The sequence below is a fragment of the Corvus hawaiiensis genome, chromosome 5, assembly GCF_020740725.1.
Source record: "Corvus hawaiiensis isolate bCorHaw1 chromosome 5, bCorHaw1.pri.cur, whole genome shotgun sequence".
NCBI lineage: Eukaryota > Metazoa > Chordata > Aves > Passeriformes > Corvidae > Corvus > Corvus hawaiiensis.
In genome coordinates, this window is record NC_063217.1 from 47,217,764 (window position 1) to 47,245,347 (window position 27,584).

The 27,584-nt window shown below is 43.8% G+C and overlaps 1 protein-coding gene across 12 annotated transcripts in view; it reads left to right on the forward strand.

The window, feature by feature from the left end:
* Nucleotides 1-27,584, forward strand: part of EPHA5 (EPH receptor A5) — a 196,013-nt gene that overhangs the window by 91,123 nt on the left and 77,306 nt on the right. For 9 of the 12 annotated variants that reach the window (XM_048303217.1, XM_048303221.1, XM_048303218.1 and 6 more), the window contains exons 4-5: nucleotides 15,809-15,964; nucleotides 21,712-22,047. The exons of 1 other annotated variant lie outside the window; for it this stretch is intronic. In XM_048303217.1, coding sequence (XP_048159174.1) covers nucleotides 15,809-15,964; nucleotides 21,712-22,047 — 492 coding nt within the window. The remainder of the gene's footprint in view (nucleotides 1-15,808; nucleotides 15,965-21,711; nucleotides 22,048-27,584) is intronic. 2 more of the 12 variants (XM_048303224.1, XM_048303225.1) reach the window with 1 other exon arrangement.

Genomic DNA, 27,584 nt, shown 5'->3' on the forward strand with positions numbered 1-27,584 from the left:
GCAATGTTTCCCTAATCAAGTATCAGAATAAATTGCCAGAGTACAGTATATTTCTTTTACATGAGAAGACTCTGTCTGAAGGCACGCTGAAACAGGTGCTATAAATATAGGTAGAAACCCTTATACATAATGTTCTGCATTACAAGGCTTATCTCCTAATTGCGTTGTACCTGTGATTAGCTGCTGTAAAATAGCTCAGCATACAACTTCATAAATACTTGCCATAACACGCTCTGCAGGAGGGGCCTGCCCAAGTGTAGTGCTGCCCATTTACCTTGGCAGGGGGATATGGCCTGTGGGTGCCTGGTGGTGCTGCATCCTTTGACTCTGGAGCAGGGAGGACCTAAAGGCTCGCTTTTGCTTCAGAAGAGGTCTTGGCAGTGCCTGCAAGTGATTTGATGCTTTCAGGTGCAAGTGGTGAGTGGCCATATCCATATTGCTTCTGTCATTCTTGGGAGATGTAGAAAATGCCAGATTTAGGAAGAATGGGAGATATAATTTGCGTAAGCATGTCCTATACATATAAAAGTAAAAATATATATACACACACCCATGCCCTGCTGCTCCTGAGCTGGACGTTTCTGCCTCATCAGATCTGGACACTAATTAGAATGAGTGACTTCTCAAAAACCTTAAAAAATTATTTAAATTAATGAGCTTGCTTCACTGAAGCAAGTGAAGGAGAGATCACTCCAAGTGCTCTGCTGACAGATCTTCTGACCAGGAGCACAACGGGGGCAAATAAACTCTTACCCCATTAGAGCCGAGTACAGGAAGGGAAACGGGTGCTCCCAGCACTTCCCAAGATGGTGTGATCTTTGTGCTTCCCTGTTCTGCAGAGGAAGCAGACTGGAAAATAGCTCTGCTTTCTTCTGAAGATGCTATGTGAGCAGAGAGAGGAGGATGCTCCCTGGTAAAGAGAGGTTTCGAGGTAAGTAGGAGATGAGGGGCATAAAGCAGAAGAAGCACAAAACCTGATGGAACAACACAGGATAACTCCCTACTTATTGACCTTGTAATGCGAACCCCATGGGCGCAGTAAGTGTGCCAAAAAGTATTGCATGCTATTTGAGGTTATATTACCTTTTTTTTATCCAGTATGGACAAAATTCATGCTCTCTGGTCTGGGCTGAGATTTATAGCAGTGGAGGATATTAGTGCTTTTCCGATTACAGCGCTCTGGCAGAAGGAGACTTCCATGCATCCCTTGCTGCTAGAAGGCTGACAGCCTGTGCTTATGCCTGCATGTGTATTATCAAGGGTTATTCATTTCTTTTGGATGCAAAACTAAAATTAGTGTCCCTTGGCTTTTTCCTAACTGAAAATGGCTTTTTAAATATGTAAGAATCAGAAATAATTTTTTTGATACCTGGGTCCTTTCCTGAGTCTATCATTCACATGATCATTTGTCATCAGGCACAGTGGGCAGGAGGTTAATTGTAATTGCATGGTCATCTGGACCATTGTGTGATTTGAAGCAGAGTTTCTCTGCTGTGTCAGGTCCAACAGTATATTATTTGAAAGCATTAGTGCCACGTTGCTCTTTAAATCTGCCAGGGGGAACTGAGGAAGAAGTGATTTAAGCCTTCGATTTAGTGCTCTCCTCTTGCTGTCCGCTTCAGGCCACTTTTCTAGCAATTGCAGAATGTGAGCGGAATTAAAATACAGATTTTTTAAAATAAAATTAAATCCGAAGTAGCAACTGAGAAGGTGGAACCCTTCATCATGGTAACTTAATACCATGTATCTTTGTTGACAGCTCTATATGTAAATCATTAATTATTCTAAACCATTCAGTTCCCCTCCAGGAAATCTCGACTTCTACATTAAAGACTGGCTATGAGGAATGAAAGCCTTGCGCCAATTCCCCACAGGTTTTATTAAGCTGTGGAGAAAACCCAAGGATTTTTTGCATCGTAAGTAACAGTGATAGAGAGGTCAGCAATTTACCTACATCAGTGGAGATTACTGGGTTTGCAGCCATAATTGTAAGCACTTTATGGCTGCAGTAATACCTATTTTCTACCTCGGTGGAGCAGCAAGGTAAGGAGGACACAACTGGCTCTGCTCAGCTGAGGTCTCCTTTCACCACGTTATGCCAGAGGTGATATACAGGAGTGCTGTGAAGGTGCAAAACTGCTCAGGGATGTCTGTCATGGGTTCTCTTTGACACAAACATTTTTCAAGCCTTCCCTTTTTTGGGGACAGCAGGTCATTTGCAGACCCGCCTGATGTCTGGGCCCAGGTTTGGTGGCTTTGGAGGTGTGTGGCCCAGCTGTGGGTGTTGTGGTTTGGCACTGCTCCCAGGCAGAGCTGTAGGTTGATGGATGCGTGGTGGTATGGGATGTGTCCTCCCGTAGCCATGGGATGGCCAGCTCTCCTGTCCATCAGACAGCACCCAGCTGGTCCCATGTGAGTTGGGGGCTGGACTCTTCCTCTGATCTCTCATATGCGTTGGACCATGAAAACTGTGTGTTCAGTGGCATGGCCTTTGAGAGAAGAGGGCAAGAGGAAGATGCCTCTCATCAGCCTGGTGTAGATGTGTTGGGAGCAGCTGTCATGCATTCTGGAGGAGGAAAAGGCAAGCCTTTGCCTGGTCATGCAACCTGTAGGCAGCACTAGTGTGGCTGATGCTGTGTAGAGGCCCTGTAGTGACATTGGCACATGTTGAAAGGTAAGGTATGGTTAAACATCACTATTTAACACTTTTGGTCTGAATTTTAACCAGAGGTGTGTATTCAGTTTTGCTTTTAAAACATGCTTGCAGAGATGCAGGAATCACCCAGACTATCAGAGTCCCTTTCTTATCTTTATACACCAGCCAGTTACCATAAATCTCTAAACTCTAGTTACTGTCTTGTTTAAATGCAACATTCATTTTCTGTTGCTTCATCTTTGTAGCTATTTTGTACTCTATTTCATTGTAAATTATTTGCTTGCTTCTGGTCCAAAGTTCTTTGCAGGGAGAAACAAGCTGAAGGCTTCTAAATTCCTACCTTATGCCTGGAAGAGATAGCTTCATCACCTTCTGCATCTTTCCTCAGGCTGGAAAACGGCAGCCTTGGAAAGCAAAGCTTCCTATTTAGATTTATTCTTAAATCCAATTTCTCTCAAGCAAATGAAAGCATCCTTTTTTTCTCTCTCTTTTTAAAAAACAATTAAGACTAGCCAAAAATCTTTTCTGTGGGTGATTGTGCAGTGATCCTATGCCTTCCCCAACTCTGGCCTTTTGTCTCTCCTCTGCCATCTATTTTTGTTATTCTTGGCTACTTTTCTCGAAGGAGCTATTGATTAAAGGATGCAAACTGTCTCAGATCCTGCATATCAAGCTGCTCTTTTTTTTCAAGTTGCTCGGTATGTGTAAAGTATCTATTTTTGCACTGCAGTGCAGCTTTACCCAGATACCTGGTCTCTCCACCTCTCTTTTTTTTCCTTTGCCCTCCCATCCTGCTAAATGGACATCTTGTCAAATCCTGTTTGCACAGACTGACAGCTATAGAGGTCTTGGAGAAAAAGCCAGATCCCTGCACATACACTCTAACAAACAGAATCAAAATGTCAAGGCACAAATTAAATATATCACTGTGCTTCCTGTCAGATTTTCCTAATATCACCTGGCTAAATTGACAGAGGAACACCTGCAACAAGTTAACCTGTTTTTATTAGCAGTTGTTTCATATATTTGGTTATGAATATAGGGAATGCTGGGGAGAAAGCTTCCAGTTATTTCCTCACAGGATGAAATACCCTCTGTTCTTCATGCCAAAAGACAGTCAGGGCAGTGAAGTCACTTTCAAATAGCACAGAAATTAATATAGAAAGAAAAAAATAATTTCACAGTCTGTTGTTAAATTAACAATTCTTTAGGGTGTCTGGAGTTCCTGACAGAATTAATATGCACTCTGAAGCCTTGGGCAGCCTTGGTGCATATCATTTACCCAACAGCTGTAAGAGCCAAGTGCAGAGACAAGGAGTGGTGCTTGATTGCAAGGGAAATACTGGAATTATCTGTCTAGTAATCATTTAGCAGCCTTGTTCACAAATAATCAAGAAACATTTGGATTTGGATTTCATCCCTCATTCTTTCAAGACAAATGTAGGAGAAACAGTGGCTGGAAAATGATGTGTTAAGTAACACGGGTAAAAAAAAGGCAGGGAGCAACATACATTTGAGCAGGGAGAAGGAAATATACAATAAAAGTGCAATAAATTTCCTATGGATTGAAGGGGAGTATTTTTATAGCAGCTTTCTACAAATTGAATGCATCTACATAAATAATGTAGCGACACATTTAATTGCAACTATTTATTTTTAAATTTGGCTGGATGATGAGAGAATTTCTGCGTGGAATAATGAACCTTGTGTTTTTACCACTTGCACAAATTTGAAGAAAATAAATTGTGAATGGTATTTGGGCTAAGTCTCAGAGCCACAGAGGTTTCTGGCTGCTCTCTAGTGCATTTGAAAAGAAACCAACATCCAGAAGTGCATCCAAATGGAATGGATGCTAGATATTGGGGAGGCCAAGAGATGGCAGGGAGGAAAATATTACCAGTCCATGCTTCAGTCAGGAAACTCCCATTTGGTCTTTCAGTGCAAAGTGTACCTCTTCAAATAAAAGAATTAATAGTGGACTTCTTACATGTGCCTTCAGCTGATTTTGCTGTTGGTGTTCTCATTTTCAGGCTTTCTTCTCAAAAAGGCTAGGAAACTCTTTTTCCCTCTCAGGTTTTGGTTTTTTTTTTTTTCTTCGTCATGACAAGACTGATTTTTCATATTCTCCTGCAGTCTCTACATTTCAGGGCTGCTGAGAGGACAGGCAGCATCTTCCTGTACCATCCTTACCTAGTGGGCAGGATAGATGCCACAGCACTTGACAAAGCTTTGAAAACAAGGTGTGGAATTGGAGCTGGCAATGAGGAGTGGCAGGCTGTTGAGGGTGGTTGTGTATGAGATCCAAAGCAAGGAGGTTGCAGTCTTTTTTCTTGTGAGGCATAAGTATGCCAGAGCAAGGGTGCACTGCCCTTGCGCCCATGCCAACTGCTCCCTTTTCTCCCCGCTTGCTGTCTTCCAGTCTTCCTGTGAAGAAACCCAACATGAATGGTTTCTGTAAAGCAGAAGGTTTGCTTTGGTTTTTTTTTCCCCAAGCTGACTTAGAAAGACTGTTGAAGTTGATACAGTGCAAGGGTGCAGAGATGCAGCAAAAATTAGAAATAAAAGAAGTGCTGGGTTTCCAGGGCAAATAGGCTTGTAAAGGCAATGCCTGTTTCTTTGGATATAGCTGGAGAGCCATGTGAGCTACATGTGAGCAACAGTATTCCTTTATAATAGTTTGAGAATTAAATCTCCATAAATTAAGCTTTGGCAGCTCAGAATCTTAAATAAAAAGCCTGTGAGAATGGCCAGCATTGTTGCTGCAAGATGTGCTTCAGGCTAGTGCTTTATGGTATGGGGAAATGGATTTGGCACGAAGGACATCATGGCAAGGCTTTGTGTAGCAAGAGGGAAGGCAGTGTTTGCTCTGCTTTACTTTTTGCTTCATATGTGAATTTCTGGAACAGTTGCATATGTCAAACAGCCATTTTTGGGGCAAGAACAAAGCCCATAAGAAGAGGCAGGGGACTGGGATGTTAGCAGGACATCTCCTCCCAATTTATGCTTTTGTCTCAGAAAAGTACTTTTTATAGTCTGATAAAATATCTTCTTGGGATATAACTGCTTTTTTTTTTTTTTCTCTGGGCTTTTGGATTTTTTCTGACTGGGCCGGAGTCATAGCAGTTCTAGCTAGTTCATGGCAAGGATGACCCAACTCCAGCAGCCAAAAGCCACAAGGCTCCCTGCCCAAATAGTACTGAGATTGGCTTCAGAACCAGGAGGTTTAAAGTGTCAAGTTATATTGTTTTATCTTGGGTTTGAGCATTTTTTTATATGCAGCAAGTTTTCCTCCAGAAACAGGAGATATTGTACTGAAATAAGTTCTCTGAAGGATCGCAGTGCAGAAGAAAAGCTCCCAATATTGTCACGCTGACATGGGAAGAGCCAGCAATGCCTCAGGTTGAGGTTGACTTTGTTGAGCTTGTTCCTAAAGAGGAGCTGTTTGGTGGAGTTACTTGGCAAGGCAGATGAACTGTAGTGTTGCAGTGTTCATCTGACCCAAAGGGGTAGTTTAATCAACTTAGCAAATAATCTCAATAATTTTATGTCTGGTTAATTAAACTGAAATGATGAAGGTGTTCTATCTGCATGTGACAGGATAACTGCTTGATGTTTCTGCACTTGGCTGTGTGTTTAGGGCTTGCTCAGCTTTCCTGGTTAAATTTCTTGTCTTCCTTGCACACACTCCTTGGTTTGTGGCCTCCTAACAGGGCAGAGCATCTCATATTCATATCAAGGCAGAATTTAGCTCAGTGAGACCTCCATCTGTAACTCCAACCAGTGTGCTCCAGTGCAAAAACCCATAAGCTTCTGTGGAAGGAGGCATGACTGAAGGGAGGTGTTCCCCAAGAGATATGTCCGTGTTTCTTTTCTGTGCACCTCTCAGCTGCCTGCCTGTGGCAAAACTGGCTAGCATCACCTGTACCTTAAATTTGCAATGACAAAAAAATACCCCAACAAAACCCACACACCAAGAAACACCACTTCCCCAGAATCATTGTTCTGTGCATGAACCCATTTAGCACACTTAGTTCTGTCAACTCTGGATAAATCCTTCCTATCTTTTTTTGGTCAGGACTGTAAAAGATCCATCTCCATCGCCCTCTGATGGAATTTGAATAGATGTGTCTGGAGTGACATATGTTCAGCCATAAATTACAGAGAAACAATTTTAAAACAAATTGTCCACAGCCAATCCTGCCGAATTTACCTCCTGAGACAGATGATCATAAAGCTAGAAGCAAACAAGCCCTTAAACATTTGATGCCAGCTTTGAAAGGATCCTTTTGAGTAGGTTTTAGCATCACTCTAGATTGGTGGGATGCTGCCTATTTTGGACCGAATACTCAGCAGAGGAAAGGCTGATTTTATACCAGCAAGAAATCTTGTTCACACAAACGGAGTTGAGCAAGGTAGAGCCAATCAGAGGGAAATATTTTAAGAATTTTTAATTCTCTTTACTGTCTACATATGTACAGTTTATTAGTTCAGGCTAAAACCTTAAAATGTTGGTTAACACACGTGGCATAAATCATCAAAATGAATCCTCCCAATCGTCATATTTCTTAACCACAATGGCTTGCAGTTGTCCAAACCACAACATAGTTAAAGAATATTTCTTTCTTTGCCGGTTGGGCTCCAAATCCCTATGGCAGGCTGAACCAAAAGACTAAAACCCTTTTATTGTAGTACTGTGCCAGCAAACATGTAACTTTGAAGAGCCCTATTTTCCAGGAGATTTTGCCAACTGATCTTTGCATTACTGTCTGTAATAGGTGTATAAAATGGACACAGGAGGGTATTGGCTGCATCATTTTCAAGTTGGATCCTGTCCCCCAGTTGCCATTAGGGACGATGCTTGTTTTTGCTATGCAGTCAATGTGGCTGTTGAACTCGAGGGAGTTCTGTGGCTTGTCCATCAATCCTCCCCTCGCTTAGCACGGCAATGCAGCTTGAATGTGTAAGTCGCCATTCGCATAACAAAGGATAACCCGCGTGTGTGTCTTTGTGTGCAGAAACCCCCAAAGCAGACTCCTGTGCCTCTTGGATTATGTGGAGCCGGGCATCTCAAGTTATGTTTACAAGCGTGCAGAAACAAATGTGTCTCTGCTGCCTTCTGTGTCTTAAATTGTGTTTTTCCTTTAGGTGCAGCATTGTAAATCATGGCTTCCTCTGCTTAAGGGAAGTAAAATGATTTCAGTTTGTCTTCATTAAAAAACCAAAGACAGTAATTTAGGAGTAATTTAAGTGCATGTTTGTCCCACACCTCGCAGAACAAAGTGAAGATACACAGATTTTTAGAGACAGGGAAATTTGTGAAGATACATATTTTATAGATATAATAGGCAGAAAAGCTGTAGCAACAGGATGTGGACTTCCTTTTTTTATTGTAAGCCAGATAGTTGGGGTTCAGTGAGATCCATCTGGATTTGTCCCTTGTAGCCAGAGAGCAAGGAAGTCTGCAGATGCTGCCTGTGATGAGAGCATGCAGCTGCTGGTCACAGAAATTTTGGGTTTGCTAGGAAATGACACTTCACCTTAAGTGGTGCTTTCTCTAGAAATGTACCAGTTTCTCTCAGTGTTTTTTTGGACAGGAAAGTTTGGCAAAAAGAAAGACCCCCACAAAACCAAAGCACAGCCATCTAGCCCTGCAGTTGTGACACAGCCTGAGGGAGCAAGCCTGCACAGTGCTGAGTGCTTTTGAAAAATCATCTGTTTCCCCTAAGAGCATTTATTTTCCACAGCTTGCTTTCCTTCTGCAAAATCAAACCCAAATGATAGTGTGGGTTTGCATATATGCCAGGATAAATCTCTTTCCCTGCTCCTCCATCACACTGCTGAGAGTTTAGGCTTGACTCAGGTTTTGCCTCATTGACTGCTTTAAAATCTTCTTTAGAGCAAAGTCAGAATGTGCAGAAATATAGCCCATTAAGATACTAATGTAAGCATGAGCATTTTCAAATGTGTTGTGTTCTAGGTATTTTTATGTCTTGAAAATGTAGTTTACTTGGGAATTTGATGAATTTTTCAGAGTGATGCCATGTGATGAAGTTTTATACCATTTAGAACAAAGACATTAATGTCATTAGTGGCAGTTAATTCTTAGTTTTCTAGCAACTACGGTTATGTCATAAATTGTTGTGTGACAATTTAGTGAGCCACGTGATAGAAAAAAGTGGTATTTCAGAGGAAGGAACTGAAAGTACTAATTTATTGATATTCTAGTTTTTAAGGTTGTTTTTGTATTCAGAGCTAGAGCTGATTTCAATGCAGAGTGGAAATAATTCAGCCTAAGTTAGTGTGGGGTTGGGCAAGACAGCATCAAAAGACAATGTTTTCTTAGAACAAAAGCAAAAAAGCTTTAAAGAATATTTCCCATTTGAGATGCATGAATTGGTTTAGATCCAAGATAGGGGCCGAGTCTCTTTTTCAAAGTGCAGACCCTGCAGATGCCTCCCTTGTCCAGCAAGCTCCAGGACATGATTTAAAAGGACCTTTAGCAGGTCTTAGACTGCAGCATTGGGTGCTGGATGTCCTGAAAGATGCTGGCAAGTCTACTGGATTGAAGCGAACTGGCAGCTTCGAATTACAGTGTTTTATTAGTGGGTATTTATTTAATTCCCTTCAAATCCCCAAGGCATGCTACAGGAAGCAACATAGCACTATTGCAGATAGAGAGACCAAGCCTAAAAGAGATATAATCGGGGCATTTTACACATTTTTCTATAGCTTTATAGCTTTGGCAGCAATTTCAGTGTCAGCCTGCAGTTCAGGAAAGCTGTTAGGGAGGGCAGGATTAGCTCTTGGGAGCCTGCTTGTAAATTCTGCAGAAGGATGCTCTGTGGTGGGTTGCTGTAGTTCTTGAAATACTTTTTAGAAGAGCTTGGCGTTCATATGTTTATGCTTGTTGGGAGACATGCAGACAGTCCATTGTGGGTTTCTGTTTTGTTTTCTCTTGTAAGTAAAAGAGCGTGTCAGGAGCACAAGCTGAGGCTTGGAGCCTCTCAGCATTTTAATTGATTCCGCATTGTAAAGACTGTACCTCGATAAACCCTTTTATAGGTTTTGGACACATCTGAGAGGCAGCAGCCCCCTCTTCTCAGTGCAAACACTTCAAGGCATGGCAGCTCTGGAGAACAGGGGTTGATTTATTTGTAGCTTGTTTTTGCTCAGATCCTTCAACTCTCAAGGCATATTCCCTGCACCAGAGCAATGTGCTAATGAAAGCAGAGTTGATGAGCTACAGAGCTGAAAACACACACACATACGCACACATACACATCCCTCCAAATCCTGCCTGTGTTCCAGCTGAGAGCTGCCTCATTGTGGACTGTGGGTCTGCCCATGGGGCAGAGAGTTTTACACTGTGGTTACTTTTAAAAGCCATGACAATTTGAGCTGTGTGTCCCTGTCTGAAGAAGCTGGCAGTCTGGAAATGTAAATGGGACTGAGGATGTGAAGGAGAAGCAAGGGGGCTTTCCAGGCTGGGGAGGAAACCTCAGGTTCAGCCAGATAACCTGTGCTCCATCTAGGGTAGGTGTCCTTATCCTCATTAATTTTTGTTAGATTTAGTCCTTCAGCTTTATTTGTGGATTAGTGGCACTGCCTTATGAGTTACACTTGTGGTTTCTGATTACTGTGGAGACTAATTCGGCACTCTGCAAGGGAGACAGTGTAATTCCTGTTTGAGTTTTATTTTCTGGGACATGTGAAAGGTCGCTTTACTGATCCTAAGCATTTAAGTACTGTGAGCTTATCCTCCCAGCATCACAAGAGTGCAAAGAGAGTAATAAGTTGGACTTTTTCTTTATCTCCTGGGGTTTCAAGGCTTATAGGGTCATGTTTCCTAGCTTCTCTCTCTACAGGGACAAAACTGGAATTCCCACTAATACTAATTATGGGATGAAGAGACAGAGTATTCTACAAGCAGCTGGCTGACGTTTCACATTATCCCTTGTTCTTGTGGGACACTTTAACTTGCTGGATGTCTTCTAGAAACTCAACACAGTGGAGAGGAGGCTGTCTAGGAGGTTCCTGGAGTGTGTGGAATACTAACTTCCTGACACACCTGGTGAGTGAACCTACCAGAGGCAGTGCCCTGCTAGACCTGCTGTTTATGAAGAGAGTAGGGCTGGTGGGAGATGTGATGGTCGAAGGCCGTCTTGGGCATTGTGACCAAGGAATTATAAAGCTTTCAGTTCTTGGTGAAGTAAGGAAGAGGGTCAACAAAACCTGCCTTGGACTTCCAGAGGGCAAACTTTGGCCTGTTCAGGACACTGGTTCAGAAACACTCCATAATAACAAATAGGTCCAGGAAGGCGGGACGTACTTTAAGAAGGAAATCTTCTCCCTGGCAACTGGTGACAGGATGAGAGGAAATGGTCTCAAGCTGCACCAGGTGAGATTCAGGTTGGACATCAGGAAGAATTTGTTCACTGAAAGGGTTGTCAAGCATTAAAACAGGTTTCCCAGGGAAGTGGTAGAATCACCATCCCTGGGAGTGTTCTAGAAATGACTGGATGTGGCACTTAGTGCTATGGTTTAGTTGACATGGTGGTGTTCAGTCAAAGGTTGGACTCAATGATCTTGGAGGTCTTTTCCAGCCTAATGATTCTGTGATTCTATGATAGTTGGGTGGTTTTACTGACATGGTCATGTGAATATGGAAAGCTTCAGATGTGGTCCTTGCTTCCAGCATGCGTAGTCTTGGGTCAGTGTGCAGCGACAGCAGGGGTCAGCTGGAGAGGAGAGTAGCCCTGCCCATGGGCTGCAGTCTTCAGCCAAAGCTCAGGGAAGGGATGGTTCCAGGGATGCAGCTGCAAATCCTTTGATGTTAAGGCTTGCAGAAAATAATCTGCCAAGTAGTCCCAGCTGGTTGATGTTACTGGCTTTTTCTCCCCTCTCCTCCCTGGTACTCACTGTCTCTACTACTGGTCTAGCACATTCAGCATGTTGTTCACAGAGGCCAGTTTTCACTGTAAGAGGACCAGTGGTTCTACCTCCATCCACCCACGTTCCAGGAGCCAGTGTCTTTCAGCATGGCTCTTGTGGGCTCCCCTCTGCAAGGTACAAAGACACTTTCTAATCAAGTTGCTGCTGGTTTAAGGGATCTGCTCACACCATTGCCATCCCAAGATGCTCTTCCTGCCATTCTTCACTGCAGCCATCTCTCTCTGGCCCCTTTGAAATGTGCAGCAAGAGGCTACGCAGATGTTAATGCTCTGTGCATGCCACATTTTGTGGTTGCTATTAAAAATAAAGAGAGTGAAATTGATTTGCTAATAATGGATGTGCTACTAACAGAAACACATCCCACTTGTACCTAACACTAGCAGGTTGTTTATGGCGTATTTGCTGTCTCTAAAAATAATAATTTTTTTTCTAGCGACCAATTTAATTTAAAGACTATTTTCACACATCACTGGCTGTTAATCAGTTAAAGAGTTTTAATATTAAGAAAACAGAAGCAGATCTCATCAACAGTTTAAAACTTGATTTCATTTCTTTTCAGCTGGCTTGCAGCAGATTATGGGGAGTCTTAAGCTCATCTTATTTCTCCTGCTTTCCTATCCCCTTTAAAAGAAAGATAGTACCATTATCTGTATGACTGTACTGCGCTGGTTCTGTGTATCCTTTCAACAGCTGGTGAACTGGAAATACTGAGATAAAAATATAAGAAGACTAAAATAAGATTTAATTAGGAATTAAACACCAGACACCCATGTAATTTTAAATAAAGTCATGTATACTTTATGAAGAGATTATAAGATTGACTGTCAGAAAAGGAATGGTAGGATAGAGACCAAAACCCAAGATACGTGCAAGGTAAGTTGTTTTTGGCCCTGTTCTGCTCTGAAACAAATTTCCAAAATGTCGGAGACATTGCCACCAGTGACAGAAAATGGACAGGGTACCAGCTCCTGCTTTTGGCTGTTGAGCTCAGCCGAGACTCTGCTCATCCATGACTCTGCTCATCCACCTACTGTAATACTTGCTCTGCAGTGTGGAAGTGTAGGGTGCCTCTGGGTCAGCTTTCATCTAAAGAGGGTCTGTTTCATCACAGCATCCCTGTCTGATAAAGGATTGCAGTTTGAAGCATCTCACAGGCTGTCCTCTCCTTTGTGTTGTGTACAAAACGAACACAGGGAAGGATACAGAGCAAAGTGTTGTAATAGGTGCTAGGTGTGCCTGAGATACCCATGGAGCTACAGCTGCTTCTGCTCTTGAGCATGGGAATGCAAGTGGGGTTTCCATCAGGAGCTGCTGGTCATGAGAGCCTGGAAGACTGTGCTGGGGGAACACTGCAAATCCCCCTGCCCTCCCCAGAGCAACTGCTGCAGGTGTGTGGATTCAGCCAACACCATTCACTGTGGCACTTCTTGCATATATTTTGATTGTCTATACTCCCCTTTTTTGCATAACCCATCTCCTGTCCCTGAATTCTTCCTTTCTAACTGACACAGGAATATTTCACCTCAGTCTGACAGGATGCTGCTCTGCTGCCTGTTTGTTTTAAGGACTCATGCTGAAATCTTCAGTGTAACATAATGCTCTTGAGTATTCCTCCTAATACTCTTTGAATAGAGATGGGGCTTACCTGACCCATGAGAGCCTGCAGTTTACAGAAAAATTGGTCTAGTCAGTTCTATTTCACACCTCTCATTAAAACATGGGTTATTGGCCTTGTGCATCTCTTGGCTCTATATTTATTCATGAAAACCACACATTCCCTTTGAGCTGAGCTACGTATCCTACCATCATCAACAAGCTCCACCTCGTTGAAAATCTATCAAGGAAAACTGACTTGTTTTGCATTTGCTGCTTTGCACAAAATAGAAGCACAGTTAACTCTTGTGCTGTAATGATTTTCTGTCTGTCTTGATAGAACATAATGAGATAAATTCAAGTCCTTTTTTGAGGGCTAATTACATTGAATACACACTAGATGTGCACTGCCATCATTATATGTTGCACATTTTCGTGCTTACATTTCCTCATCTCTGTTGTCTGCGTGTGCAAGTGAGTTTGAGTTGGCTTTGAAATAGAAATTGTGGGCTAGAGAGGAACCATTTGGTGGTCTGCTCTCCCAGAAGACTCTCCAGAGACTGTGTAACAGTCCTTGCTGTAGGTAGGGCAGCATTTGAAGGTGATTGTGAAATAAATAAAAGAACTTACCTATGTGCTGGAAACTGAGGGATGTACCATAAAGCATGAAGGCAGCTTTGTGGCAAGTCTGCTAAAAGCCATCAAGAATAGATTCAGCCCTCGATCTGTTCATTGGTCCTGGTGTCTGGGCACAAACCAGAACAACTGCAGCCTACAGATGGATACCACAGCTTGGGAATGGAATACTGGTTGGATTATGAGCAATTTTGGAAAAAGGATTTTTAAAACCTGTAAATCCCTCCAGTCCAACTAGTTGTTCTCTACCTGTCTTGTGGGAAGAAAGGGAAGCTGGGGAATAGTGTGGGGGGGATGCTGGGTTTGGGGAGGTCAGCAGGGAGATGATCACCTGCTACGGCAGGGGGGAGAGACTGCAGATCCATGATGGTGACCTGGCAGCCTGTGCTGGGCTTGGGACCTGCTTCAGGACTGTGTGGTGCTTGCTGGGAGAGGTGCGTAGTCCAGGCAAGGCTGTGGAGCTGGGCCCTCAGGGAGGTCTGTTGGATGCTCTTGAGCCACACCACATTTGATGCATGAGTGATTTTCATCACCAAAGACTTACCAAAGCTCTGGGAGTTGGGAATTGATGTGCAAGTGTCTCACCTTTGGTGAAGAAACTACTGATGTAACAGGGAAGATGTCAAGAGAGTTCCTCTGGTACTGCAGGAAGCAGAGCCAACTTCAGAAGCAGTTGTCCTAGTTGGTCCATCAGAGGAAAGGGATCACTAGTAAAAACCTATACTTTATCTATGGTGAAGATGAATTCTGTCATCACTTGCTGAATTTTAACACATTGCTGTGATTGTCTGGGACATTCCTGATGGGATAATATTAGTGCTTTCGCTGTGAACTCATTTTCTTTGCAAGCTAATTACAGCTGGGAAAGCTTGAATGCAGATGGGAAGGCTCTGGGATTTCCAGGTAACTTCACCAAGTCTGATAGCAGATCTGTGCATCATTAATATTATACTGGGCAGAAATATTTTAAAGAAATTCAGAAGAAAAAGGTAACAGCACTTTGGAGCTGCTTTAACATGTCTCCATGTCTCTGCCTTTTGAGACAAACAGAAAATCAACATTTCCTCCTTTTGCTAACAGTGCATTTGTAATTCTGTATATAATGGTATGATACAGAGCCAGCTGGGTGTTTTCCTAAAAAAACACATGCAAACCTGTGGCTGTCACTGCTTCTGGTTGAGTGTGCATACACAGGTGAAGTACAGAGAGCTTTTCATAGGTGAAAAAGCACTTGTTTCAGGAGGATGGAAACAAGATATTACTGTATTCATTTCAAACTACTTTAAAAAATAATCCCAAGCTACCCATAGCCATGTATTTGTAAGAAAAAAAGTAGCTCTCTGATCAAGTCTTTGTGCCTTGTCATGCATATATATCGGAGCTGGAAGGAATATCTTGTATGGTGAGCATGCCTGGTTCAGGCTATACCCAGAATAGTCTGTCATATGGAGCACTTTAAAATTCATCACAGGTTTGTGGGGGGAAAGACCCTAGGGAAGTAGCCTTGTCACAGTGTCTTAAAGATGTCGATCTTGAGATCCCCTCCACCACTGTGTTGCTATTTGTTTGCTGAGACATTGATTTCTGGGTGTAGAATATCTTAAACAAAAACCGTGAAATGTATTTTACCTGTTTTCCTAAGACTAAAAAAAAAAAAAAAATCACAGTAATGTTTTCTAAGGCAGAGCCCAGAAGATGTTACCTCTAATGCATTCAACAAGGAAAATAAATAGCCAGCAATGGCAGATGCTAGGGGAAAAAACTAATCGAGAAATTCACATTCTCTTTTCATGCAGATATTTAAGTATGCACTATCTGTTAGTAGCATAGACTGTTTTAAAATATGCAAACTAAATAGCTTGTGAGTGTTTGTCTGTTTTATAGCTGAAGATATGGGGTTTTTTTAAAAGGAAATGTAAAGAGACTAATTTTATGATGGGAGAGCTTAGCCTGTGGTTCTTCTTTTCACAGTATGCAGACCTGGGTTCTTCAAAGCTTCACCCCACAGTCCATCCTGCAGCAAATGTCCCCCTCACAGCTACACACTTGATGAAGCATCCACATCTTGCCTGTGTGAAGAACACTATTTTAGGAAGGAATCAGACCCACCTACAATGGCCTGTACAAGTAAGCATGTGCTTATAGGGTTGTTTTTAATCCTTTCGAGCTGTTCCTGTACTGTGACTAGACATTATGTTACTAACTAATGTGCTTTTTCAGGCTCTGCACTGGAGTCTGAAATAGTCTTGACACACTTGTAATGTCACTGTCTTTGTCCACCGTGCTTCCAATTACATGAGAAGAGACCTTTCAGTGCTTTTTGCTTCAAAAGCTGGCATCAAAGCCAGGAAGGGTTTTTGTAATGAGCAAATGTTCCGTCTGTCCCCCTGCACTCCTGGGTGGACTCAGCCAGCAGCATGGCACCAGACATCCGTGCGGTATGTGTGCAGGTACCAGCGTGGGGCACGCACGTGGAATACAGCATGGGTAGTGCTTGCCAGCCACAGGCAAGCATGGATGCAATCTCCATGGTCCTGCCTGGTGTCATCCCACAGCTTGTTTTCAGTAAACAAGCAGGGAGAGAGCCCTATCTTTCCAATCTGCCTGGAGATGGTCACTCTTCTCAAAACTCTGTGATGGAAACTGCTTCTCCACAACGTAGAACTTACCCCTGGGAGTAGGGGGCGGGCAGTGTAGCAGGCACATTGGGGTGCCGGGAGTCCAAGGTGGAGATGGTGTAATCAGAATCACTAATTCTACCCTTCTCTTCCCATCCATGAGCTGTCCTGTCAGCTGTATCTTGAAAGTTCCTTTTTCAGTTTATGTTTCAGATACTTAGGGCCACAATTTGCATGCCCCCATCTAGTCCTGCTGAGTATAGCACAGATCTGAGCTGGGACTGTCAGGCTCCAAATGTAATTTTTGTGGTTGTAAATGGAGTTGAACTACTGGTGCAGGAGCAGTTAGGGCTTCCAAGAAACTTAAGCAGTGGAGGAAAAAGTAGGTTTATGGCTCCATACATGCTCAGAGTCACTGAATGATGGTGCAGAGGTGACTTCCATACTGTAGGGAAGTACTTTGCATCATATAGGGATGGTAGCAGCTTTTGTGCCTTTCCCAGTGACTACAGATGTCCTTCCTAGCTTCCCAAGTTTGCACTTCAAAAAGGGAAAGAAAAAGTCTGTTCCTGTTGGAGAGACACTCTCTCAAAGGAAATTGCCCTTGGCAGCTCTCTGCTTGCCTGCAGGAGGCACTTGGAGCAGAATTGGGCCCCTTGAACTCTGCCTTTGATTTTCACCAGACAGGGGAGCATGGCTGTTGGAAGCTGTGCTGTAGAGAAGGAGAAGGCAGCCTTGGGCAGCATTGGAATCACTGGTGCTGTTAGATCAAAGTGGTCTGGGGGGGTGAGTCATGCAAGTACTTCCCAGTTTATTAAATAGGTATGCCAGAGTCTTTCGGAGCCATAGCCAGGGTGGGTTATAACATGAAAAACCTGATACCAGCGTTTCTTGATGTTCTTTTTGCCCCTTGGCCTGACTTGAAAAAATCAGATAAATGTGGTCCAGCATGGTATTGGGAAACACCCTGAGCTCTGGAAACACTCATAAAGTAGGCTTTTCTGTGCAGACAGAACCAAAGCCAGCAACCGAGAGAGCATTATGCCAGACTCTGGGGTCCACTGTGCCTCCCACCCACCATCAGTCGTGTTGCTCTCTGCCCTTCTCAGAATGGAAGGGTATGCATCCAGTCTGTCCTGCTGGTGCATTAGCACAGGGAAGGAACTGCCATCCCCAAGGAAGATGTTTCTGCATGCCTATGGCCTGAGCAGCATCAGGCAGGGTTCAGAGAGGCACAAGCAAGTGTGGTGAACAACTCTTCTTAAAAAGAAGGAAAGTTCAAGAGCCTGTCTCCCCCAGGTTTCCAGTGTAGTTCGAATCTTGTGGGTAAAGGCTGTAATTTCTGACTCTGCAAATGCCATGGGATTTTCTTTTTATGTTTGTTTGGGGGTTTTGTGCTTATTTGTTGGTGGTGGCTGTCTGTGTTTGTTGGCTTTTACTGTTTGGGTGGTTTTCTCTCAGGGTGGGTTTTACTTTTGTTTTGAGAGCTTACTGTAAGCTAGTTTAAAGCCCAGACATGGTGCCTGAAGCTGTGTTAGGATATGGCTTGGCAGGGCACCAAGTCCTTCTGGGGCAGATGAGAAGTTTAATATTGATCAAGGCTCAGCTCAGCTTCTGTTGCCCACTGCAGCCCCCGGAGCTGCAGTTGAGGACATTGCAGCGCCTCTGCTGGCATTCACGCCTACCACCCCAAAAGCAGGGTGGAATATCCAAGCCTTCTCTGTGTGCTTCTGTCACCCTCACTTTCCCCATGCAGCTTTTCTTAGGATTTTGTCCCAGTCCTGCTGTATTTGTGCTGAAGGTGATGAGGAGGGCCCCATGAGCTCTCCCAGCTCAGCAGCAGGGGTAGAAAATTTTGGCAGGGGCAGTAAAGAATAGGTAGCGACGCTAGTGGTTTAAACCAGTCCAGTTATATCTGGAAGGCAACAGCTCATTGTGAACTAAAACACAAGTGAGAGAGACTTGAGTCACAACTGGTAGGAAAATATTGCAAGGGTTTTTTTAATGTTTTGATTATTTATTGTCACAGAAGTTAATAATATTCATAGGATTCCCTCAACAAGAAATGCAGTTAATTTTAGAGAATACATCAATGTCTGTTTGCAGGTCTACACCTGCAGAGTCCCCTTGCCACTCAGTATAGCTGTAAAATCACATTTTTCTAATTTAAAGCGAGTGTTTTTCAGTTCCAAGATGCATGAGTCTCCTCACCACCACCACCACTGGCATCACTAAAGAAAACTAGCTGCTGTATCACTGTCACTTGCTCAGTTAAGTACAGGGCGGGGGAGGAATACATTTTTGTTCAATTTTTCCAGTTTCTTAAGTATATTTTATAAGTAATGATTGGTAATTTTGAAATGAATAGTGCTGTGATGCATTCTGAAATAATTAGTGCTCTCAGACAAAAAAAGAAAAAATTTTGGTCCTGATGGACGTTTGAGAATTCTCTTCGTATTATTATGTGTCTTCCAGGAAGTAATTCCACTTTATTTCTTCTTAACTAAGTAATCCTAGCTTCAGTTCCTTGCACAACATCTTTTTAAAACCAAAACAGTTGCACCCTTTTCTTTCCTCCTCGTGTCTCTGACAAGTAGCCTTATTGTCGTTCAGAACATGTTGGGGAAATATTTGTGGTATTATGACACATGGGACAAATCGAAGACTTTATAGTATTTACTGTAATAGTATACTTGCAAAACATTTACAGTTAACTTTGAGTGTGTATGTACATGTATTTATATCTTGAGGGTAATTTCTCTCTTAGGTTATATTTTTTAAAATATGATCATCAGTAAACAACAGGTTTGCTGTCCATCAAGAAAAATACCAATATCTTTGTTTTCAGAAAATATTTGCCTCTTGTCAGAAATTGTGGTGCAAAAGGGGTGAATCTTAGGGTATAAAGCAGCATATTCAAAAATTATATATATATATTTTAAAAGTCAGTAGATTAATATCTGTGCCCTTGACAAAAGGAGTTTTGAAATTAAAGCAGACCACCTTCCACCTTAGCAGATCCAGAGCCCCCCCCCCCTTCTGAAGGTAAAATACCTTTTTGTTCTCCCAGCTGGGGTTTAGCGGAGTTTTTTCCAAGTACAGTTTCAGGATTCTTCAAGTAGGTCTTGTTAGATATCTGTAGACTACTAAAGACCTTTCTCTGAGGTCCTGTGAGAACACTAATGTTATAGGTTATAAAGTCACAGCAGTTTTAAAACATTTCCACTGAAGCTGATGTTTTTAAGCCTTCAAGAAGAGTAGCTGACTTTTCTGTACAGAGCAAGTAAAACCCTGTGGTGACTTTACAAAAGTAATAATTTATCCCCTGATAAAGACACATTGTCCAGTAAGTATTTCTCGTGCTTGAGTTCTTTACTTTTTCCTGGAGTACTGGCATCAGCAAAAGGGCATTCATCCAGTGGAAGAAAAAATAGGGCAATTTAACTGGTAAAAAACATACAAAAAATCCTCAAGTGCAATACATGTAACTCCATACAGCTCCAGTGATGAATTCCGTAGTTTCCGTTTTGTCAGTACAAGTATGACACTGCAGAAAACAGTCCTGACCTGGGCTGTATGATAGTGTCATTAGCTAAATAGTGCTGGATCCCTGGGGTGCAGCTTGGGAGTGGATTGCTCCCTGTTTCTAGGGATCTGAAGGGATCACAGAACAAAACAAAGATGATCTGGCATTTTCTAAGCTAACTCAGCTTTTTTCTTCAACTGCTTTTCCTCTGAAAAATAAAAAAATACATCTGGATTATTTATTTCCTCTGGCAGCAAGTTTCTCATTGAATCAGAATAGCTTGAGTCTAAATCCTGACAGTGTTTCAGTTTATCAGTGTTAACAATTTTACAGACTCAGAGAGGGGAATAGAAAAAGGAAGTGGAGGAAAATGCTTCTGATTTATAAGGTGATTTTATTTTTGCAATACACTGCCTGTTTTAAATAACAAATTTAGTTTAATTATCACAACAAAATGCGAAGATGACAGCCTAAGTCAGCCTGTTAGATTCATATGGATGTCTAGCTAGTGAAGCTACTTGTCTCCCTCTTTTCAAGGAACTGCTCATGGGTTTTGACAACTTCATTCAAACTGAAGAGGAATGTGTTGCATTGCCTTCCTTCAGAAAAACCCCAGCCTTTGCTGTATAGTTTCTGATGGTGCTGTGACTAAAATCCATCCTGGCTTGCTTTTATAAATTTCCCCTCTCTTCCTCATTCATTAGTATTTCCTGAGTACTGAACACGTGGATATCTCACATGAGACTCCTGCTTGTCCTTTCACATTGTCTTCAGGGTGTATCTGCAGCTTGCCCTTCATCTGCAACACAAGCCTGTTAAGAACAAAACCCTTGCAGCCCCTTCTGCGAGGAAGCAGTCTTGAAGGTGCCTCCAGGAGGGCTTTGCTTGCCCAGCCGTGGCCTCTCCCATCAGGATGAAGAGAAACAGCTCACTTTCTGCAGGTGCTCTGGTACCTCTGCAGCAGCTGTTCCTCCTTGGATAGCCTTGCCAATGCCATGCTGGCATCCTGAGTGGGGAGGCTTGGCAAAGTAAGCAAGTGCTCCGTGGGTAACCAGCCGTGCTACAGCCTGGCAGGGACCAGGAGGGCTGCCATGGAGTGGCTGGATACGGCCGTGTTTCCAGTGGCCCATGCAGATCACCATCTGCTTTGGGCTACATCGAGCGTCTCGCTTAAGTGTGATTTGGATACCCAAGCTTAGGGTTTCACTGCTGCCAAATGGCTGATGGGAAGAGGCGGGTGCACACAGAGGAAAGATTTGGCATCTGAGTTGAGTACCTAAGTAGTGTGAAAACCCCAGTGTGTGTCTGTTTTTTAGGACCTAGAGGTAGTGATATAGGGGCAGTGGGGTGAGGAGGGGGAATCTTGCCCCTGGTGAAGCCAACAGTGACTTGCACAGGGCAAAGACTTGCTAATCCCTTTGCTGAAGAGCAAGGAGAGCACCAGAGACAATGCGCCAGGGTGCAGTGCTCCTCCTGTTGGGTTTGACCCAGCCTTGTGTCCTGTCCTCCCGCACAGGTGACTGCATCCCAACACAGATCTCTTGAGTGAGGTGAGAGTGCTCAAAACAAATCCCTGTTTTCCCAGTTCTTCAGGTGTTGTTGCAAATGGTCCCCATGTACTCTCTGACACGTGAGCAACGGGGCATCTCTTTTCAGCCTAGAGAGTAGTAGCGAGCAGGATGACTGATAATACTGTTTTTACCATGTGTTTTTCTCACTTTACAAACCAGGACCCCCCTCTGCTCCTCGGAGTGCCATCTCAAATGTTAACGAGACTAGTGTCTTTCTGGAATGGATTCCCCCTGCTGATACTGGTGGAAGGAAAGATGTGTCTTATTATATTGCATGCAAGAAGTGCAGCTCACACTCGGGTCTGTGTGAGGCGTGTGGCGGTCATGTCAGGTACCTCCCCCAGCAAACCGGCCTGAAAAACACCTCTGTCATGATGGTGGATCTGCTTGCTCATACAAACTATACCTTTGAAATTGAGGCAGTGAATGGAGTGTCCGACCAGAACCCTGGAGCCCGGCAGTTTGTGTCTGTAAATGTAACCACAAACCAGGCAGGTAAGTGGATCTTCAGCCTGGGGGAATGTCTGGGGTGGGAGCCTGAGCCAGTCAGACCCAGTGCAGACCTCCCTTTGGAAAGGGTGGAAGTCTCCAGCGCGGAGGGCTGGACTCTGGCCTCTTCAAATATGGGAGGTGGGAGGTGGGCAGTGCTTATGTTGCACAGGCTATAATTACTGCAGTCTTCACTAGGTTTCCTTTCAGTAGGACACATTTTTAGGCTTTGTGACTTTTTCCTTTTACACTAAGCTACTTGGAGATACCTCCACTTCTTTGCATGTTGGTGTATCCATCCACTAAACCAGAAAAAAATAAAGGGCTGTCTTTCCTGTTGGGAAAGGAAAATTTCTAAGAGTCCATTTTGATTAATAATGGCTAAAACATCTTAACTTTACAAACAGTTATCCTAAGAAAATTATTTTGAGTGACCTTAGGAAATTTAATCCCTCTTCTACACTGTAATGCTAAAATGACTGGGCTCAGGCTGGTGAGGTACATTGTCACTGCTTCTCCAACAAGGTAGGGCTAAGATGTCCTTCATACTGTGTTTTTCTTGGTTTTGCACTGTACAGACAGAGATCATGTAGACTGGTTTATTCCTTTGTCCAGGGCTCTCATTTGTCCGCCCTTCCTTTGCCCAGCAGTTGAAATGAGCTGTCACTTTGGACACAGGCATGGAGTAGCCATTGTCCCCTGTCACTTGGAGGTGTGATGGGAGGCAAGAACATGATTACATCTCCTTCCATGTGCATCAACACACCAGACACATCACACAACTTCTGTAAAGCCCTGGAGACTGACCTGTCCTTCTCTTGTCCCCTCATGCTCTGTGTTTTAGGGTCTCTCCCTTTGCCTACCCAGCTTACTTCCTGCCATTTAATTTAGGGCTCCCCAGTGGCATTTATCCACCGTGAAGCCCTTCCAGGATTGTTAACAGGTGGCATTTGAGACTGTGAGGACTGTGCTGCCAGACCACTGGAGCCACCCCCTGCCTTCTCCAGGACAAGGTTTAGCCAGGAAACCCAGTGGGCAATTCAGTGTGACAGCTGGATGTAGATTGGCAGATACTCACTGTGGAGCAGAAGAACACTAGCTGGAGCAGGGCTGCATCTCATTCCTGCTACCCAGGTGTATGTGCACAGGCTTGGCAGCCAGCAACAAGAAAATGCAGATCCCTGTCCTGATAATTAAACTGGGTTGTTGAAGTGTTGGACAGATCATTCAGATGTTTCTTGAGGAGAGGAAGTAAAGGCATGCTGGGAATGCTGCTGATAGATGCAGCATGGAATCTGCTGGAGGAATATTAGAGGACTGTAGTATGACACCCGTTGAAGGCACCTGTTTAGTGCAGATCAGTGGGTGTCACGGTCCTAATGCTGTTTGCTGTTTTCCTGTTGTGAAGGCTGCTGCCAGTAACTCTGCTGTTGGAAGAAGTATATTTTCCTGTTAGTGGGTTTTCATTGGTATTTCATTGCTGCCACTGGATTTTCCCTGATGTGTGGTGTTAAATCCACATAAATCTCAGTAAATGTAGCTGTGCATGAGGAGATGATACCTTGCTGATCAGTGTAGACAGTGAGGAAATGGTCCTGGTTTGTGACTTACATCCCAAACTCTCCATACCTGCAGCAGGATTTATCCATATAGCTGCCTTTCTGTGCATCAGGCCAAGAGTAACCCCCTTCCACAGTTATCACTTCCAGCTTCGTATTGGAAGGTCTGTCATAGGAAATGGTAAAGCTGTGACAAATGTGTCTCATGCTAAGGACAAGTGGGTAAATGTAGCTTCTGGTTAAGTCTCGCTGTTTACCTTAGTGGAGCCGCAATCAGGGGAGATACTAGTGGATCGAGCCATGGGTGTTTAATACCCTGTGTGGTGTTGAAATTGTATCTGTACACTCTCATGTACAGATTCAAGAGGAGGTTCAATCAAACTGCTGTGTAAAGAAAGCAGTGGTGACTGTATTTTGCTGTCTCTCTGGCTGGTCCCACCATGCATTTGTGAGGTGAGCCAAGCCTGTCTGCTGGAGCTGTAGCATCAAATGGACTTCCCAGTAGTGCGCTCTTTCAGCACTCCCCCAGGTGATCATCAATTTGCCCATGCCAGAAATAAAGCAGATGGAAAGAGGGACTTTGCAAATCAGACAAACTGCCAAGCATAGAAAGTAAGTATCTGGTTTTTTAAGGTGCCTCCAAAAAGCATCCTTTGAGGCAAGTAATGGGGTGGTCCATGCCCAGTGGTTCTGGATATCTCTTAAAAAGCCTCACCTTCAGCAGTCCTTTCTCAAGTAAGAGTAGGCTGGGCACATGTGGCTTCAGGGAGTCTCAGGCCACCCACCTTCCCCCTGGAATTCCCTCCAAGAGGTGCAGCTCTTGTGTCTCATTTTTTCCCTTGCAGAGGTTTTCTGATGGTGTGATTATATTTTCACAAAGGCTGGTTAATGAAGTTGAACCAGTGACACAAGGACAACTGCAGCAGTAGGAGAAATCCTGCTACAAGATCTGTTGGCTGCAGGAAATTGAAAAATTGCATGCCATGGGATAGGTCTGGCTGCTGGAGTCCTACTGGCACGTATTCAGTAACCCAGCACTGCAGAGAAATGCCAGGGTATGTTTTGTTGGTTTGGCTTTTGTCCATCCCAAGAAGACCATGCTCATTTCAGAACTGCAAAGAATGTGCAGTCAGTGAGTCTTTAGGTGCACCACCTCTTCTGGGCATGGCAGCTTTTGGCAGCAGAAACTACTTCTGGGTTGGACCCTCAAAGGGATTACTTCCTGAAAAAAAAGTGGGTTTCTCCAAAATAATTTGTTCCCTTTCCTCTCTCCCCTGTTTTAAATAACAAATAAAAGAATTGGTGCTGGCAATCCATGTGGCATTTTCAGACTGATGTAATTTTCCTCTGAACTTTTGAAATCAGATTTGGAAATACAGCAAGGGAGCAGTAAAGTTTTGCGCACAAGAAGAGGCCGATGGCTAATCTCCACCGGTGACCCCAGCATGCTTCTGTTGCCCCAGTCCTTGGGGACCTGACTGTACTTGGAATGAGACTGATCCATGCAGGATGTTGTGGCCTTAGGCTCCAAATACAGGACTAGTTTTCCTGTAATCCTCTTGCAATCCTCAAACCCCTGTTGCTTCTGTGGGATTTTGCTGGTGTTTTTCTGCTGAAAAACCTGTGTCTAGAAAGGGTGAGCAATGCCACAAGCCATGAGAGATAGAAATTGTGCTGGCCTCCATTGTGACTACCCTAGAGCTGCAGCAGGCAGGTAGAGGACCTTCTTCCCTTTGTAGGCACAGGAGTTGACCCAAGCATGGGTTTTCCTTATGGCATTGCTGCAAAATACGTGTCCAAGGGACTTCCTAGCACAGATGGCAGGGAGCCATCTGTAATGCAGTCTCACTGTGTGTTAAAAAGTGTGCCTCATGCACATGGGCTGGAGCACAGTGAATAATTCGTAAGTGGCAATGATAGGATTGAGTTAGCCATCTTTCCCTTGCTCATGGTTTTGCTCAAGTTTTCATATTTTTGAAACCTCCACCTATTTAAACAGTTTCCAGAGAGCAGTCTGTGTGTACTGCTAATATTGAAGTTTGCTTTTTAAGTGACAACTGCATGACCTTTTTTTTTTTCTCAGCGATTTCACCAAGCTGGATGATTAAGGGATGCTGTCGCTCTGGACAGAGATGTGCATCTCCCTTGAGGTCTTTCATCTTATCTGCCCTGTATACAGAAAGCACCTACCGTGACGTCTTGGTCAGAGATGTGTCTCGTAATGGGTCCATAGGGAGCGAGCAGTTTTGATTCATGGTTGCCTGCTCACCCGTTGTATCATCGCAGGAGCACACTGGAAAGATGCAACATTTAAAACCTTTCTAGGCTTAAAACCTGCCAGGAGTATTCTCTTTAAGCCAGCCTAAACAGCTGAGCAATTTTCTTTGCTTTTGATGTCAGCAAGTCCCATGCTGGGTATGGCTTCAGGCCATGCTGGCCTGAACTGGCCTGGAGGTGGGGGGTATGAGAGTGGGGCAGTTCTCCTGCCGGCATCCCAAATGCCACACACTCCTTTGCACTTAAAGACCTTCTCTGTGTGTGTTTTCAGATAAACCCCCTGCCTGTTTCCTGTTTTGAAAGTCAGAAGCCAGTGTTCAATCCCCTTCTGTGACCTGTATGGTATTTCTGAGCCTTCTGGGCAAGGAGGAGAAGAAAGGTAGAGATGTGCTTGCTAACAGAGGAGGAGTTAATGTGTCTAATGCCTCAAGGAGTCTGCATGCCTGAGGCCAAACCAGAGATACAAGTTGCATCCTGTGGAGCAGCAGTGCTTTTTAAGCAAAGGTGTTGGAGGACAGAACCTGGCAACCTGTAGCTCTGGGAGGCATGGCTAGGTTCTTACTTGACCAAAAAACCACTAGATGCTTGGAGGAGCTTAGAAGGCTCTTGGAGCAGGGAAGTGTGCTGAAAACCTAATCTAATTGCACAGGCTGGGATGCTGCAGTGGAGGGGAGCAAGGGAGAAGGTGTTTTCCTTAGTCAGGATGTGTATAGTCTTTGAAAAGCAGCCAAGGGCAATTCAGAGAGGGAAACTGTAGGTTTCGGGTGTTCTGGGGTCCTGTCGGGACGGCCGGACGTAGACGGTGACGGATGGAGACGAGAGATCTCTATAGGCAGGTCTTGGGACTCAGCCGGTTTATTGTAAAGGGCGTGGGTATTGGGGCACTGCTCAGAGCTGCTAGACTCAGCTCTGAGCAGGCCCAAGAGAGCAAGAGAGTGAACGGGTGAGAGAGAGAGAGAGAGAGAGAGTAGGAGCATGAGTGGAAGTGGAAGAGAGAGAATGAGAAGTGAGAATGAGAATGTGAATGAGAATGAGAATGAGAATGAATAGAAGAGAGAGAATGTCTGAAGTCCTGGTTACAATACAATAAATCATCTTCTGCACTGAATATTCTAATTGTCACTAACCAATCTAATACAAGATACAAATCCTATAGCATTTACATACAGCCTATAAGAGTTCTTATATTACCATAGAGTGTTACATCTTAACTTCTAAAAACTACTCTTTGGACCCCTTCTGCTGAGCTAGTAGGGTCTGCTCTGACCCTTGGACCTGTTTGCAAGCAGAGGGTATTGTTCCATCAAGAGGGGATTACTTCAGTCGGCCATACCATTGTTTTCCAGTTGTTCAGTAACTAAGACCTGGTATTTCAAAAGTGGCTTTCATTTCGATGTTGCCTGTAGTTTTCATATTCCCAAAATCTTTTGTCAGGCAATCATATTTCCAAGGCTTTCCTGTTTCATCTTCCGCAACAGGAAACCTGCAACGTAGAGCTTGCTGCAATCTTACATCAGCATCTGCATGCTCTTGAAACCAAGAGACTGCAGCCCTGCACAGCCTGGGAAGAAGACATCAGAAAATGAGGCAAGGGATGGGAACCACATTTATAGAGATTGCCTTTGGGAACAGATGGGTTCAAGTCCTATAACATTCAGGGTCTGATTCTTCCCACATTAAAGTCTTCACAAGTTTGTTTGGTTTGGC